This window comes from Glycine soja, chromosome 2, assembly GCF_004193775.1.
Source record: "Glycine soja cultivar W05 chromosome 2, ASM419377v2, whole genome shotgun sequence".
Taxonomy (NCBI): domain Eukaryota; kingdom Viridiplantae; phylum Streptophyta; class Magnoliopsida; order Fabales; family Fabaceae; genus Glycine; species Glycine soja.
The window spans coordinates 2,326,540-2,342,521 of NC_041003.1; the positions used below are offsets into that span (position 1 = coordinate 2,326,540).

The 15,982-nt window shown below is 35.4% G+C and overlaps 3 protein-coding genes across 4 annotated transcripts; 1 reads left to right on the plus strand and 2 right to left on the minus strand.

Annotated features, from left to right (window-relative positions):
* On the minus strand, nucleotides 1-2,324 carry LOC114379549 (transcription factor MYB1R1-like). The gene is made up of 3 exons (XM_028338228.1): nucleotides 1,842-2,324; nucleotides 1,534-1,742; nucleotides 1-991 (listed from the first exon to the last, which is right to left on the minus strand). The coding sequence occupies exons 1-3, from the start codon at nucleotides 2,113-2,115 to the stop codon at nucleotides 572-574; spliced, it is 903 nt and encodes a 300-aa protein (XP_028194029.1). The 5' UTR covers nucleotides 2,116-2,324; the 3' UTR covers nucleotides 1-571.
* Nucleotides 2,325-7,741: 5,417 nt separating this feature from the next.
* On the plus strand, nucleotides 7,742-13,253 carry LOC114379569 (protein COFACTOR ASSEMBLY OF COMPLEX C SUBUNIT B CCB4, chloroplastic). Of its 2 annotated transcripts, XM_028338248.1 has the most exons (7): nucleotides 7,744-8,183; nucleotides 8,345-8,444; nucleotides 8,523-8,596; nucleotides 9,331-9,515; nucleotides 9,644-9,714; nucleotides 12,557-12,640; nucleotides 12,927-13,253. In XM_028338248.1, exons 1-7 carry the CDS (start codon nucleotides 7,879-7,881, stop codon nucleotides 13,008-13,010), a joined length of 903 nt encoding a protein of 300 aa, XP_028194049.1. In that variant the 5' UTR covers nucleotides 7,744-7,878; the 3' UTR covers nucleotides 13,011-13,253. The 2 variants fall into 2 exon arrangements, with proteins under 2 accessions (XP_028194058.1, XP_028194049.1); XM_028338257.1 differs by lacking the exon at nucleotides 12,927-13,253 and having other exon boundaries at nucleotides 7,742-8,183; nucleotides 12,561-12,640.
* A 606-nt stretch (nucleotides 13,254-13,859) lies between these two features.
* LOC114379558 (glycosyltransferase family 92 protein RCOM_0530710-like) lies at nucleotides 13,860-15,982 on the minus strand. The gene has a single exon (XM_028338240.1). It carries the CDS (start codon nucleotides 15,789-15,791, stop codon nucleotides 13,974-13,976), a length of 1,818 nt encoding a protein of 605 aa, XP_028194041.1. The 5' UTR covers nucleotides 15,792-15,982; the 3' UTR covers nucleotides 13,860-13,973.

Genomic DNA, 15,982 nt, shown 5'->3' on the forward strand with positions numbered 1-15,982 from the left:
TGAACGCACCAAGCCAAACAAAGAAACTAAACTAAAAAAACATGCTCAATGGCATGTGCACAAGAATTCAACGGTGAGCATGAAATATTCCTTTTGTCTAATCTAAGCAATATTTTAATGACCCCAGTGGCATTACACAGACCAATCGCTTATCAAGAGTACCCGGTGCCCTATCATTTCACGGTCACACTCCCCCATACATATAGAAACAAGAATCCCTCAACAGCTAGAGAATATGACAACCCATCTTTTTTAATTCCACTAAACCTGTACACTGAAATCAGCAATTAAATTGCCTAATTACCTACATAACCTAATTACCATACATATCTCTTTATTTATTTTTTTTCTAATCATAATTACCATCATACTCATTTAATTCTAATATCCTCTCCCTCCTACCTATATCATACATCTTTCGTAATAAACAAATCTCCAACACATATCTCTTAGATTTTTTCCCTGTTGGATACATGCCCGATTTTGTAACATTAATTTACATACCCAAATTAACTACTAAGACCATACTTAATAAGTTAATGACACTCATTTGTTCTTTGTTTCCTTCTTTTCAAGCAACGCTGATGATACTATCCCCCCCGCCGCCGAACTTCGCTGCAGACATAGCCTGAAAAGCCGCCGCCGAAGACGATGACGGCGACGAGTGGCCACTATTCGCCGGCGACTGATCCTGAGACCGCGGCGTTGGCGATGGCAGATTCAACGACAACGGCAAAGGCTCAATGAGATTTGTCCGAGAAGCTTTCCCTTTCAAGTTCAAATTAGCCATCTTCGAAGACGGAGGCACCGGTACAATCGGCGTCGGCCTGATCGGCTTGGTCAGTCTCTCACCACTCACCGGCAACACCACCGGAGATAGACTCATCGGAAAACCCGCGCCGGGAAAAGGCGGATATGCGGCGGGGATAGGCGCCGCCATCGTTTCTTGCGGAACTTGTTCTTCTTCCATTATAGTAGAAGATTCCATCACCTGAAATTCCAAAATAAAAGTCAATTAAAATTAGATCTATTAACAACAATCTAAAATCATATTGATATTATTATTTGCACTATAAAATAAATGTTAAATCACTCAGTTAATTTCTAAATTATTTGAAAAAAAATTAAATACATCTGTAAATTAAATTTTTGTAATTATAAATTAAAAGGTATGTTTCCGAAATTAATTTATGGCAATTTTAAAAGTTATGATAATTTAAAAATTTATCGAGACTCAATTGAAAAATAGTTACATATTCAAGAATTCAATTATTATTATTTTTAATTTAGAAAATTTCTTACAAATTCCTAAATAATTTGAAAAACAATTAACTAATTTAGCTTAAAATAAATTAGTAAATGAGTAAATAAAATCTAATGACAAAAAAAATTGATATTCATTTTAGAGCCACAACATTTTTAACAACTTATTTTTTTAAAAAAGTATCTATAAATTATTTTCTCATTAGTTTTTAGTTTTTATTTCCCCTTTTTTTAGTGAGAGGAGAAGAAAATGAAATTAATTAAAAGTACCGTATCCGTGGTGATGTCGAAGAGGCTAGATCTCCGGCGACGGCGGTTCTGGTTGTGGCGGCGGAGGAAGTACTTCTGAGCGTGACTAGCGACCTGAGTAGGCGTGCGAGTTTTCACGAAGTTTCGAGAAATTCCTCTCCAATCTCCTTTTCCGACTTTGTGTAACCCTAACAGGAACAACCTATGCTCTTCCTCCGTCCAAGGAACACCTTCGATCAACAATCCAAAAACTCCATCGCAATTAATCATCCCTCAAACCAAACAGCACTTAATGGAAAGTGATTGTTAATTTCTTAAGAACTACTTACCTCGCTTGCGCTCGCGCGTGCGGCCGGAGGCATGAACAACGTCGTCGGAGGCGTAGCCGGCGTCGGCGGCGTTGGATTCCGCGTCGTACTGTGAGAGGTTGTTCATGCTGGCGCTCTTCCGGAAGGAGGAGTTAGCTTCGGTCATAACTCTTACGCCGAACAGCATGATGCCGTTCTCCCTGGGAGACCCGCCGCAGGAAGCGGCGGCGCCACCGTCGGTGCATGTCCGCGAGTTGTGGCCGTTGTTGCCGCACAGTGAGCACGTGCGAGACATCTTATCTTAACAGCCCATGCAGGGAAAAATAAAACGAAAAAAATTATATCTATGTCTTAATATATGTGTAAGATTAATAGATATGATATGATGAGAAATTAAGAGAAAAAGAGGGTTGGGAGGGGTGTTGTGCTGAGTTTTTCTTTCTGATGGAGAGAAAGAGAAAGAGACATGGGGAGGTTTGGGTGATATATAGAGGGGTGTTTGTTTTGTGGTGGGCGCTGCCGTACAATATAATGAACTTACTAGGGTTAATGCTTTTTTTTCTCATAGATTAATTTTATTTTTGAGAAATCTAAATGATTTTTCATTCATAAATCTCAAATTAAAAACTTTGATTCAAATAATTAAATTTATTAAGACCATCATCTTATTTATTAATACTACTCGATATACCGTGGGAAAGGAAAGATTGGGTGTTTCGCACTTGTAATTATGGAGTTGTCGACGAAGTATTGGTGGTGGTGTTTCGTTTGGGGGACAGTATCCATCAATCAGAACCGTCCAATACTGGGCCATGTAACGTACTAATGGTTTGGTGTGTTGCCTCGGTAAGCACGAGACTAAACGTGTGTTCTACGTTCGCTTAGAATTTAATGTCCGATAATAATTATGGACACGGTTCAAATCTGGGAAGGAAAATGATCGATAAATACACCGAGAGAAAAACAAAATAAAAGACGTAATGAATAAAGTGATGTAATAAAAAAAATCAAGTAAAGGAAAAATAAAAATATTACAGTATTATTAAAAAAATGATGATGTATAAACACGTTGTAATCATAGACATGCAGAAAAAGAGAATTGTAAATATGTGACATCTGATAGTAAGAAGGGAAAAAAAGTGACGACCGAGTATATATACTATGAATGTTTATTGGTCATTAGTCTACTATTGATTTTAAAAAATATAATACTTACCCATTGAAAAATTATAATGTATTCAATGATTTAAAATTTAAATTTAAATTTGGTAAAAAAAATTAAATGTAATCTGATAAATATTAATATTAATTATTAATTAAAATATATAGCGTTTTACTTTTCCATTTCATGTTAATATTATTTACTAATATCATCTCCTTTGCACGTTTTTTTAATAAAACAAGGAAGTAACAATTATTTTTTTTCCTAGTATTGTCATGTATTAATAATGCAACTAATTACTTAATGAGTTACTAACTACATTCTAACTCCTATAATAAATAATTGGTTTAATTATCCATTTCATCTTTATAGTTTTTAAACTTATTCATTTTAGTTTTTATAATTAATAATTAGATTTTTTAGTTCATAACGTTTAATAAATAGATTTTGTAGTCTGATATTTATATTTTAATTCCTAAAAAATCCTTATTATTATTTTTTTAACTCTATTAGTTAAAGAATTTTAACAAAAATTTAAAAATTATATAAACTAAATGGATAATTAAACTTAAATAATTTCTATTTAAATAATTATTTTATCATAATAAGTTTTTAGAAATATAACATTTTTTGTGAGTTAGAAATATAAACATTATGTTAAATAGAGTATTTTTTTTTTTATTAAAGAAGTACGACTAACACGTAAAGTTGTACAGAATGCCTCGATCTAAATTTTATCCACTTTTTAATATATTCTCTAAGTTGCTTTTACTATCTTTCTATAACGAGACATTACATAGATATAATATTCGTTCTACAAATTTTATTATCGATTAAAACTTATTAAAAAACTATAAAATTATAAGAAATTGGGTAAATAAGTAGTGAGATGCTTAAAAATTTGTAATTTTTAATAACTTTAATTAATAATAAAATATATATGAAAAAAAACGTGTTAAAAAATACACGACTATAGGAAATGTCCACATATCCTTACTGTTAAAGTTAAAGTATAGCATAAAGGCTCTTCCAACGAACGATTTCCTTGGTAGGTGTAGGTAGATTGTAGGCGGGGATCAATCGACCATGAGGCATGTGCAAGTGATCACAAGCTATGATTGACTTCATCAGAAACTATGGGAAACCTAACAATCAATCATAAAGTCTAAACTCACAACATTAAGAAACTTAAATATCTCTCGTCCACTGATCCTTGACGTTGAAAGTTGCTATAGTGATATAATTGGTGGGAAAATGTCAGCGTGTTAATGGAAAAATATAATATAGCTTTTTCTAAAAGCAATGACTTGAATATATTTAATGAGCAATGCAAACAAACAATATAGTATACTTTATCATCAACCACACTTAAATTAATTAATATAAAATTATTTCAGTTTAAAGAGAACGTTTTATCATTTAGAATGATTCTTTTTGGTTCAGACAAGATTGTGTTAAAAATAAAAATATATATGTGATCTAGACACCAAATATGTATTATAAAGAAAAAGGGGGGGATGGTGGAGAATCAGGGTGCTTCTGAACCGTGAATTGGGCATATTCGGTGTTGCTTTGATAAAGATTTGGTTGTCTCGTGCGTTTATAAATATGAAGCATTTTTGCCTTTGGTTTAATCATCCAAAGTTGTGGGTGTGGTCGTATGGTTGGATAGGATAAGCAAACATGGACCCCACTCTTTCTATGTGGCTGTGGTGGTGACTCGTTGGTAATGGTGGGTGTGTGGTTGGCACCTTTTTCGAGAGCTTTCAAGTACTAAATTCAACTTTGATAAGGGATCAATGGACTTGAAAGTTGAGTGGTAGTAGTATGATTGTGTGTTTCACCCCAAAAAGTCAAATAAAGTCGTCCAAAATAAACATGTTAAAAATGAATTATTCAAAGCTAAATAGTTTAATTACTGTTTTATTAAAGTTTCAAATAAATGCAAGCAAGTTCTTTACAACAAGTAATGTTCGATTTGGTTCACATATCATATATGCAAGTTCTTTATATATATACATGTGTAGTTCACTAGGAGGATCCACAATTTCATGTAAAGCGAATACCACCTAGCTTGATTGTCACTCAAATTTGGTAGTATCTATTTTTGTTTTTTAGAATGCATTTTTAATTGACACAAATAATAATAACTTTGTCCCTTAATTAAATGATTCAAGATTCTATCATCTTTTTTTGTGTTAAATAATTTAAAGTAGTTGAAGACTTTTACCAACAAAAACAAATACCGATAGAAGACTGACACTCAAGTTGCTTACTTCTGGTTTTATACATAAGAACTTTTTATCAACAAGAAAAAACTTTTTATTACTCCACTGTAAATCTGTAATTAAGAAATGTTATTAATTTGTATATTTATTTTTTTTAAAATAACTTAATACTGTTTAGTCTATCAAATTCAGGGTTGGTCTTTTTTAGTCTTCTAAATTAAAATTTATATTTTTTAGTCTCATTTTTAAGGTTTGAACTATGAATGCTTATTTTGTGACTATTTTTTACTGCAAGAGAAACTAAAAAAAGCATTTTATAAATTTAAAAAACTAAAAAAAAAAATATAAATTTCAATTTAAGGAACTAGAAAAAACCAAACCCCTGAATTTGAAAAACTAAACACATTTAAGCACAAAAAATTATTAAGGCTTGTTTTTTTATTTTTCTTTCTATTTAATTAATTATTTTATCTCCGCTGATAACCTTTTTTTTATTTAATTTTTAAAATTAACATTCTAATTCTTAAAAATTGATCTCCCACAATAAGCGCAGAAGTTCATTTAAACGAAGAAGAAAAAGAAGAAGATGGTTAGAAACATTTCATGCTTGAGACATGCTTATATACACAAATCTAGGCGAAAAAATTAATTAGATGGTTAGAATCACATAACTTATATGACTCATGTGAGGGGTCATACGTCCCACATATGCTTGTTTTCAGTAATGATGACTCAGAGTTATTAATCTAATCAAACTAAGTATCTTCGAAGCATCTTAGTTCGGATGAATTCCCAAGATACTACTCATTTAAAAATATCCCTTAATCAAAACCTTTTCATCTAACAATGTAAAAGCTAATTGTGTAAATATATGAGCTACTTTTTTAGTGCACTACGGTGAACTAAAAAAAGAGTCTTGGCAATCAACTTCAAAAGATATGCGTCTCAAACACAAGCTTTCCTCTAACTCCCAACCCCACCAATGTGCTAAACATAGACTAAAGTATTTTTCCATGTACTTCTTTTCTCTCCATTCTATTCCCCCTTTACTAAATATAGGTACAGGTAGTTTTTCAATGATAATTTATTTGAAACAATGTGATCACTTCATATGTAGACACATTTTTTAGTGAAAAATTGAACTTTAGTTTATCATATTTTGGAAAACTAATTATTTCTACTAGATCAATTAAAGATTCTCAGATAGTCTAAAATTATTATGATATTCTTATAATTTATACATAACACGTGATTGAGTGTTACGAATCCTTTATTATAAATTAAAAACTTAAATATTACTGTATTACACAGATATTAGGGGACACTATAGACATGTGGTGGTAACAAGTAGAGATTAAAAAGAAATTGAACAGTGCACAAATATAATTGTACTATGTTGTTAAACTGCTTTGGCACCACCGCACAAACCTGTGGCCGCCAATGTTTATGGTCCATAATGGTGGCTATCAACGTTATCAAAAAGTTCCCTTCGCTTTCATTATTATTATTTTATTTATTGTGACATAAAAAACAGAAAGCTAACGAAGACCTGCAAAAAACTGACCAATAGAATCAGTAGGAGTTTCACTCATTCTCAATTTGATATGTCATTTAAAATATTTTATAGAATTAAATTAAATTTATAATATATTTAAATAATACAAAATCAAAAATATATCAGTTTAATTATTTGAATAGAGTACGGACGTGAAAATCAAAATTTGGAAATAAAACTGCTTAAAACTTATGGCATATGAACATCAGAGATCAATTTGATGCATGTGAGGGTAAAAATATAGAGTGAAAAAACATGTATAAACTTTATTTGAAAATTTGTATTGAAAAATGATAGATGAAAGTTTTGCATCTACCTCACAAAAATGAATATTTTACACGAAATCATATTAATATCGACAAATATTTATTAATTTGATATTCATATATAAATTAAAAAGAATGAATAATCAATGAGTTTAATTGGTATTTTTTTCCTCAAGAAACTCTCTGAATATATATGTCAAATTGCTTTAGACGCACTTTAACCTTTTATATTCTTTTCAACAATCTCATTACCCCATTCCAATGTTAGTCTGATGCATGTCGTAAGTGCTGCAGTCTAAAATAAGTAAAATGCCATTTGAGTAAGCACTTTAAGAAAACAATTACAGAAAAAATAAAATAAAAGCATTTGAATTAGTGCAAAACATGAGTTGAACTTAGTTAGTTTTTGGGTGTTCTTTGCTTCCTTTTTTTCTCTCTCTCTATTTTTTAGATGCTTATATATCGGGTGTTATTTTACTCAATATTTTCATCACAGCAATGGATTTGAATGGGTTTGAAAAAAGTCAAAAAACCTTTATTCATTTGACCTAAATCAATCCAACTCACACATACCGAATGAGATTGTATTGAATTTTAATTTATATCACTTGAGAAAATTAGAAATAAAAATAAAAATTGTTACATGTGATAAGTCACAAACGAAATAAAAAATTTAAAAATAAATATACTAACACGACATTGAAGGAAGGGGCTAACGTTTTAATTTGTGGGCTGAGCCTGGTTTTTCTGGGTACAAGGCCAGAACCCAACTTGTAGAAATTCAAGCCACCACTCATGATTTTTACATGAGAGGGCTATCTGAAAATCGCATTGATAAGAAAGTTTAATGATGGAAGCGGGAACTGCTCTCAGTCTCCGACTCCACACTCGCATTCCCATTCCCATCAACACTGCCAATTCAAATACCTTATTATTCCAACCTCGCTTCACTCTTTCATCTCATTCTCCTTCTTCCTTTTCCGCTTACAGTTACAGAGGCCCCACACCAAAACGCCCCTTCCTCGCCGACTGGGTCTCCCAAAACGACGACGTCGTTCGCACCCTCCCAATCTACGTCGGCTCTGCCTCCCTCTTCGCCATCCTCCTAAACCGCTCCCTGTCCGGCATCGCCCCCGTCGTCGACGCCGGCAGGCACGTCCCCAGTCTCTCTCTCTCTCTCTCTCTCGCTCTTTGCTTAGCTCAATTGATTCAGAAAATGCACGAAATAGAATTCCTAAATTGTGGCTTATTATTAGGCCTTGTTTGGTTGTGGTGACTGGTGAGTGATTGGCATTGTTGTGCTGTTTTTGCAGTTCGCAGTCCCGAGCTGACCTCTTGACTTTGGGATTGGCCGTTACCAATATTTTGGCAGGCCTCGTTTGGCTTTCAGTAAAACCTAAATCTATTACTGTGGTGAGCCTCATTCTCCTCGCTGCATCGCTATTTTTTCATTCTAAATGTGTTTTTAATAGGCTTGTGTTTTTGGTCCAGGTAAATCCTCGAGGAGTTGAATGCAAGAGTTTGTGCGCTACACTCCCTGAAGTTGCACGTAATGAGTTGCTTTGGTAGGTGCATTTTGATTTTTTAGTGACTAACTTAATTAGATGCATTGTTTGGATGAGCCTTGACAAAATTGATTTTGCAAAATTGATTTTGAAGTGATGTGAATTATATTTGGATGTTTTTATTATAAAATCAAGTTAGAAGTAAAACTCAAAAATTTTGACCCAATGCAATTCTGGACCCAAAATCAATTCCAAAATATTTTCCAACGTGAAATCAACCAGGTCAAAATTTATCTAAAATCAATTATGAAATCAAAATCAATTCTCCAATGTGAAACCAAGCATGCATGTAATATAAGTTTGATTGTGAAGCTTATTAAGATATTTCCTGAAGTCAGCGATTTAATGCATCCATGTATTCTTTGATTCAAGACCATTAGATATAGATTAGATGGTTCAAATATCAAATATGTATTTTAAGTATGATATATTGAGGTAAAATATTAGTTATTCGATTTTCATCCAACAGTTCCGATTGGTTGACTGCATGAATGTGTGAAATCCAATTGTTATCAAATTATCTAATATGTGTTGTTTGAAATTGAAGAATGAATACTTTGTGGCTGACGTTTGATCATGGTGCTGTTAATAAAATTGATGTGAATAAAATGTGACATCTTATTTTACATAATGGAGGAAAATTCAAGTTCTGTGATCAGTGAGATTGGAAGGTACTGCATTAATTAGGTTTTACCTCCTGTTCATTGACAGTATATTTGATAATCTGTTCTCAGGGTGTGGGAATCTCTATCAGATGCCACTTGTTGTCGTTCACTTGTTGTTGTTTATGAGAGCAGTTGTGTACTCCAAATTGGTTTTGCAGCAGAATCTTCTCCTGGGGATGGTGACGCTGTAAGTGTGGATGCCAATAAATTGATGCAAGGATCAGTATACCAGGGGGTTATGAAATCTGGTGCTCGTAAGTTTTGAACCATATATATCAGCCATGTGTCATCTACACAACTGCTGCTACTTCAATACAGTACTTTTCATGAAGATGTGCTGTGGTATTAATTGAAATGTCTTGAATGTTTTTCACATGTTCAGAGAGTTACTTGGCTAATCTATCTCTTTATCCTGGGAAATCTGAGCTGCCATTTCTACCTTCAAATACACAGGTATTGTGCTTCCATGTTAAACTTGTCCATTTAGCTATTGAGACACGTCTATGATATTCATTATTACTGTGTTCTAACTAATTGTCTTGGTCTGTATTTCAAAACCAGTCTTAACTCTTAAGCACAAACTTTTGTACAGGAAGAGTGAAACACAGATTGTGGTGTGGGTGTATAATGGGGCCAAGTGAGTCTATGAATCTAGCTGCATATCTAGTTATCCTGGGAATTGGTTACTTGAATGACTTAGCTCTTAACAGTTTTTGGCAACTGGTGTACTTAAATTTTTGGAATGAAATTTCTGAAAAGAAGCTGCGTAATTTTGATGTGAATATGGTATTTATGATTTCAACATATAACACAATTGGCAAAATTAGTACTTTAGTCCTTTAATTTTATTCTTTTCTTCAGTTTGATAATCCTTTAACTTTTATTTGTCTTACCTCAGTCATCTAGTTTTAATGTGTCCAACAAATTGATCCTTTCCATTAGTTTCATTTAACTCTGTTAATGACAGTGTTGTCTTCATATCTTGATGCTATTTCATTTTAGTCCTCTAACTTTTAGAAGTCCAACAAGTGGGTTATTTCATTGGGGTTTTTTTTCCTTTTCTATTTGCAAGAATTTCAATCTTCTGCAGCAATGTGTTGAAAATAATGGTGTTCCAATCTTTGGAGTGAACCAAAGGCATTGCTCTACTTTATTTCTGTACCCTCCCAGTTTTTAGCCGAGCCATGTGTGGGTTGTGTTCTTCTTAAAAGGTTTTGTAAGCCTCACTTGCCTCTTTGACTCGAGGCTAAAGTGCCATCCCAGTTTTAGGCCAAGACATATACATCTTAGAGCTGTGATCTTAAACTGACCGATCACCAGATGATAGATCTATTTTTTAATGTCTTACTCTAGCCGTTATCTAAAGATTTGGCATTGAATAAGATAAGATCAACAATAACAGAATATCCCCCTAATTCAAATAACTCCCAAACTAACCTGAGTTTAAAATGTCCCTCAGATAGGAAAAGAGGAAAAATACAATTTTGAATGGACTGCTCATAGGTGACCTTTAGGGCTTTAGGCCGTTTTCTGAAGGTTTTCTATACTGGAACAATTTCCAAAAAATTAATTGACATATTTCGGCTTTATTTCTGAATTTGTTATTTGTTTCTTATTATTATGTCCACATAATGCAGTAGAATACAAAGTGCTAAGGATTCTTATGTTCACGTGAATTTGATATTTTATTGATTTATCAATTGCTATTTTATCATTTTGGTCCAACCTACTGGTTCCAAAAACGGAAGCCAGAATATGAGGAGGCCAGCAAATTTGTCGTACTACATTACTACCCATTACTAGGGGTACTGAACGTATGGATTTGTTAGAGGAAAAGCTTGAAGGATTGGAGGCCAGAATTGAGGCTGGAATTGGGGATAGAAATAGAATGGAAGAAAAGATGACAAGAGTGGAAATGAGGAAGATGTTGATAGAACACATGAAGGAAGAATTTGGAATTTCCAGTCATGGCGAGCAAAGATTTAACAAGAAATGAGTCTGGTTCAGATCATCAATACAGTATGGATGAATACTGCATGGCAATCAAGAAGGTGGAACTGGCTTCCTTTTAATGGAGAAAACTGTAAACCCTGTAGGTTACTAGGATGATTACAAAAGCAGAGACATATTTTGAAGTGCTGAATATTTCGCAGAAAGTGAAGATCAAATCTGCTAAAAGTATAGCAATCAACCATCCATTGGTTCACTGAAGATGATCTCACTTGCAGACAATTTGCAATCCTTGTCAGGAATTATCAGAATTGAAGCAATTGGAAACATTACAGGAATGTATTGAAGTCTTAGAATTCCTATCTTCACAAGTTTAAAGTTTGTCGGAGGAGCAGTATTTAGGCTATTTCTAACTTACATGAAAGTAATATAGAGGAAAAACAAAGGATTATGCTTTATAGGTATTGAGAAAAAGTCCATCCTTTGCACCAATGTGCAAAGGAACAATTAAGATTGGTGATTTTGTCTGATGATGAAGCACTACATGATTCGGCTGAAATAATTGCTGTTGAAATGGATGGAGATAATAAGGAAGAAGATTTTCCCTACTATCCCCAAGGCTGATTTTTCAGCAACTGTTGTTAATGGGAACTGATGATAACTGTCATGAGCAGTCATGTATTATTGGATACATGTGTGATTAACACTCATGTTGGCAGCTATGGGTAGAAGTTAGGAGCAATAATGTATTAGAATTAGAATATAGAAAATAACTCATCTTGCACTAACTGTTCTTTATTAGAATTAGAAACAACCTCGATAAGTTATTCATAGAAACTGGTGGCAGTTATGTATAAGGATACATTTGATAGTAAGATGTGTAATTAGGGAGAGGGTATTGTCATATGCAGTTTATGGTCAAAGAATACTCTGAGACTTTTGTCTCTGGAACAGCAAGTGTGCTGCTATATTTTGTCATTTTTATGTTCAGCATTATATTTGATTGGGTTATCAATTGGTGTTCTGTTGGTATATTTTTTGGCAACCCAAATTCTTTGACTGACATGCATGTGAAAGATCATATATTAATGTTCAAACATGCAAGGGTAATCATGATGCCATTTATCCCCTTTCCTCAAACCTGGATAAAATACTCTATTTCTTGTGATTTATGACTGTTTTTCCTGTTTAAATAGTCTTTTGCCCGTCCCTATTTTTTCATAGGGAAGGGGGAAAATTCTCTTGGGGCAGCACCACTGACCTCCTCTGTTGTCAATGACTTTTTGATAATTTCATAAATATCTACTATTTAATAACAAAACATGCAATTATTATTTTTTGCTAGGCAGTAATTTTACAACCACTTGGAGATAAAGGGATTGCAATTATTGGTGGTGACACGATACGAGGTTTCACTGGTTCTGATCAGGTACATTTTAACCTGCCTTTTTTTTCCCATAATGTTATATCTGAATTTGTCGAAATCTTTGGATCCTACGGCATGCGAAAATTAGGTTAGTATCCGTTGTTTTCTGAAGCATCACTTCAACCCTATTTCATGGACCCAAAGAAAAAAAAAAGATGTCTAATTCAGTTCAGACATAACACTAGACAGTAGTACAAGTACATTTTTAGGTCCTGCAAATTGTTTCCCATTTTTGAACTCAGTGAGATGCACATGTGGGTTGGTGGCATAAATCTTCAAATGATTATAGGTGTGGATTACTTATATTGGAGCGAAGCTGGATTCTAGCCTTGCAAAATATCTGAAACATCACCCTCTGACTTCACAAGATTAAAAGATTCAAAGATTTGCGAGGTAGCCTCTCATGCTTGTTTCTACTCCATTTTAATGGAAATAAATCCTCGAACTTTCAGCCGAGTTCTTTAGGATAAGAGGCTAAATATTCGATCACATGTACTAGTATATGTTATCCATATTTTAAGGCAATGCTCAAATTGATTATTAGATTAATTCAAAGTTAGTAACTTACTGTATACATCAGCGCATTTTGTTAACTACTTCTAGCGGTTGACTTTTACGTTTCTCGTTCTGAAATTTTTCATTTGTACCCCACCGCCCCTCGAGAGAAAAAAAATATTCCGATTCATAATATTACTTAGGATCAGGACAAACATACAAGGCCAGCAGAGGTCACGCAATCTCCTAAGCCCTTTCTGCAGAGACATCTAATTAATTATGTTGTGGCCTTCCCACAATTTACGACAAGTGGCTTCTCATATACTGTTAGCTGTTTTTCTATTCGTAGCTTGCAGTCTTAGAGAATAAAAAATTTGATGTTGCTGAAACTTCTGTTGATACAAGTTTGACTGGTTAAGACTTACGGCTAGTAAAATAGAGGGCACAAATTACTGCAATGAAACTCGTTCTACATTTATAGGGCCCCCAAATTAAAGCAAACCAAATCCCACATTTTAGAGAAAAGTGAAATTTATAAAGAGGGCGCCAAGGGAGCAACATCAAATCCAATGCACTGAGTCCTACTGGTTCAAACCTGTGAATAAAGAAATTCGAACACATTGCTGCTGCAAATTTACATCTGTATGAGTCTGTTTCATATCTATAAATTCATTTAAAAAAATGAGAAAAACAAAATTTCTGTAACAGAAACCCCCCACCCAATCCCCCCCCCCCCCCCCCCCGGAAAAAACAATGAAAAAAATGAATGCTGAACAAGTGTGATCATCGTGCTTTACATGGGTACCAGCTACCAATATGTTAGCACCCTTATTAGTATCCATTATTGAGAAGACCTCTCCCAGGGCATCAACCCTGTTGCAGGATCAGTAAAATAAGATACAAGGAAGTTCTTCAGGCCAGTATCCCAAACCTCACAAAACTGTTGCCGCCAGTTAGGTGGTTCAATGGCTTCTGTTCCTAATCCCGGTGCTCTATCCTTTGACCCTTTGTTCTGGTCCTCCTGCCAGTCCACCACATAGGTAGCAACCCTTCTGAAGAACTTGGCTTTGAAGGTTTCCCATACCTGGTACTTGTAGTGGTTTACTATAGCAGTACCTTCAGGCATGTTGTGGTATCTAAACCCCTCCTTAAGCTGAAAATGGTGCACCACATTCAAAAGACTGATGTCAAGCAAATCAGGCCGCACAATGGATTTGTGCCGCTCGGGGCTTTGAAGCCGGCAAGTGTACCCTAGAGTAACCCCTTGTTTCGGGGGTGACTTCAACCCAGAAGGGCCAAAGCTATGACAAGCTGTTCTTATCTCCCCAATAAATTTCGAAGATGAGAAATTGGCAACCACAGATCTCAGATAATTCTCACCAGGAACACCCTCCCCCAATGGTTGCCGAAACTCACTGGGGAAGTAGAAGAACTCATCAACATCAAAGAACCCCACCCATTTACACTCCTCTCTAGCCCTCAAAGCACAATGCGAAAACCCTGCTTCCTGAGTCTTAATCCAAGGCCAGGATTTTCTACTAACATTAAACCCTTGAAGATCAAGATCCTGAACAACCTTCTCAATGTCATCATCACTGTTGTTATCATAGATAAACCACCGCTCCACTCCAAGCCAAGCATGGTACATAACCCACTCCCTGAGCGCAGAAGCTTGGTTCCACACCATAGTACACGCACACAACTCATACTTCTTTCTATTCCTCTTCTGAACTTTACCACCACCACCAGGGCTACTAACCCTAGACACAGAACGCACAAGAACACGAACCGGGTGCCTCACATTGCCACCCAAATAACTCACAGTAACCCGAATTCCTCGAGCCTTATCAGGATTATTCCTCATGCTCTGTGGCAACATACACCTCACAACTTCTTGAGCCACAGAAACAGCTCTCGTGGTAAGTAAAAAGGCATTGTCTTTGTCGAAACTTTTCAGCCCGAAATGGCACCGGATCCGGGTCGGATCCGATATCTTGTGTGGCCGGAGATTCAGCCCTTTCACGAACACAACCACGGTGTCTCCGTCAAGGGTAGCCTCGTACGCCACCCTGTCCCAAGATTGAGCCGTTTGGTTCATCAAAACGCCCAAATTCCGATGACCCACCTCGCCGCGCCGCCGCATGTCGACGGCTTTGGAGGCGTCGCCGGCAGAGGAGTTCGTTTGGGTAAGTGGGCACCTAACAATGGATCGAGATTCGTCATAACGGTCCGTGGACAGGACCGGTCGAACATGAACTTGGAAAACCGGTTCAGGTGAACCGGAAGAGGAAGCGTTGGGGTGAAGCGTGTAGTAGACGCACTCTAGTTCGTGGAGCTTTTGTTGTTGGGGGTTGGTGATAATGAGGAGATGGTGGTCGGGGAAGAGGATACGGTGTTGGAGAGAGTAGGAGGGTGCGGTGGGTTGAAAAGGGTCAAGAACGGAGTTGCTTGCAGAGGAATAGAGAAGAGATAAAGTTGAGGCTGTGAGAGAAGGTCTAAAAGTAGAAGGGGTGAAGAAGAAAAAATGATGGTGGGAATACCAAAAAAGAAGGAAGATTAAGAAGGAGAAGCAGAGGAACAGTGATCTTGATGATGAGATGTGAAGGTGTCTTGCTGCCACCACACGCTTCCTCTTCCGGCGTTGCAGCTCTGGGTCCATCTTCTTCTTCTTCCTTTCTCCAATGGAATAATGCTAGTAATTGAGAGAGTTAAAAGGTCCAAAACTACTGGACTGGGGAGATTCTGGGTGCACTGTGGTGAGAATACAATTGGATTGCATTATGCATGATGATTCTTGACTGTTTTGTAGTTACGTTCACTATAGCGCCTGATTCCAATTCCGTACTTTCT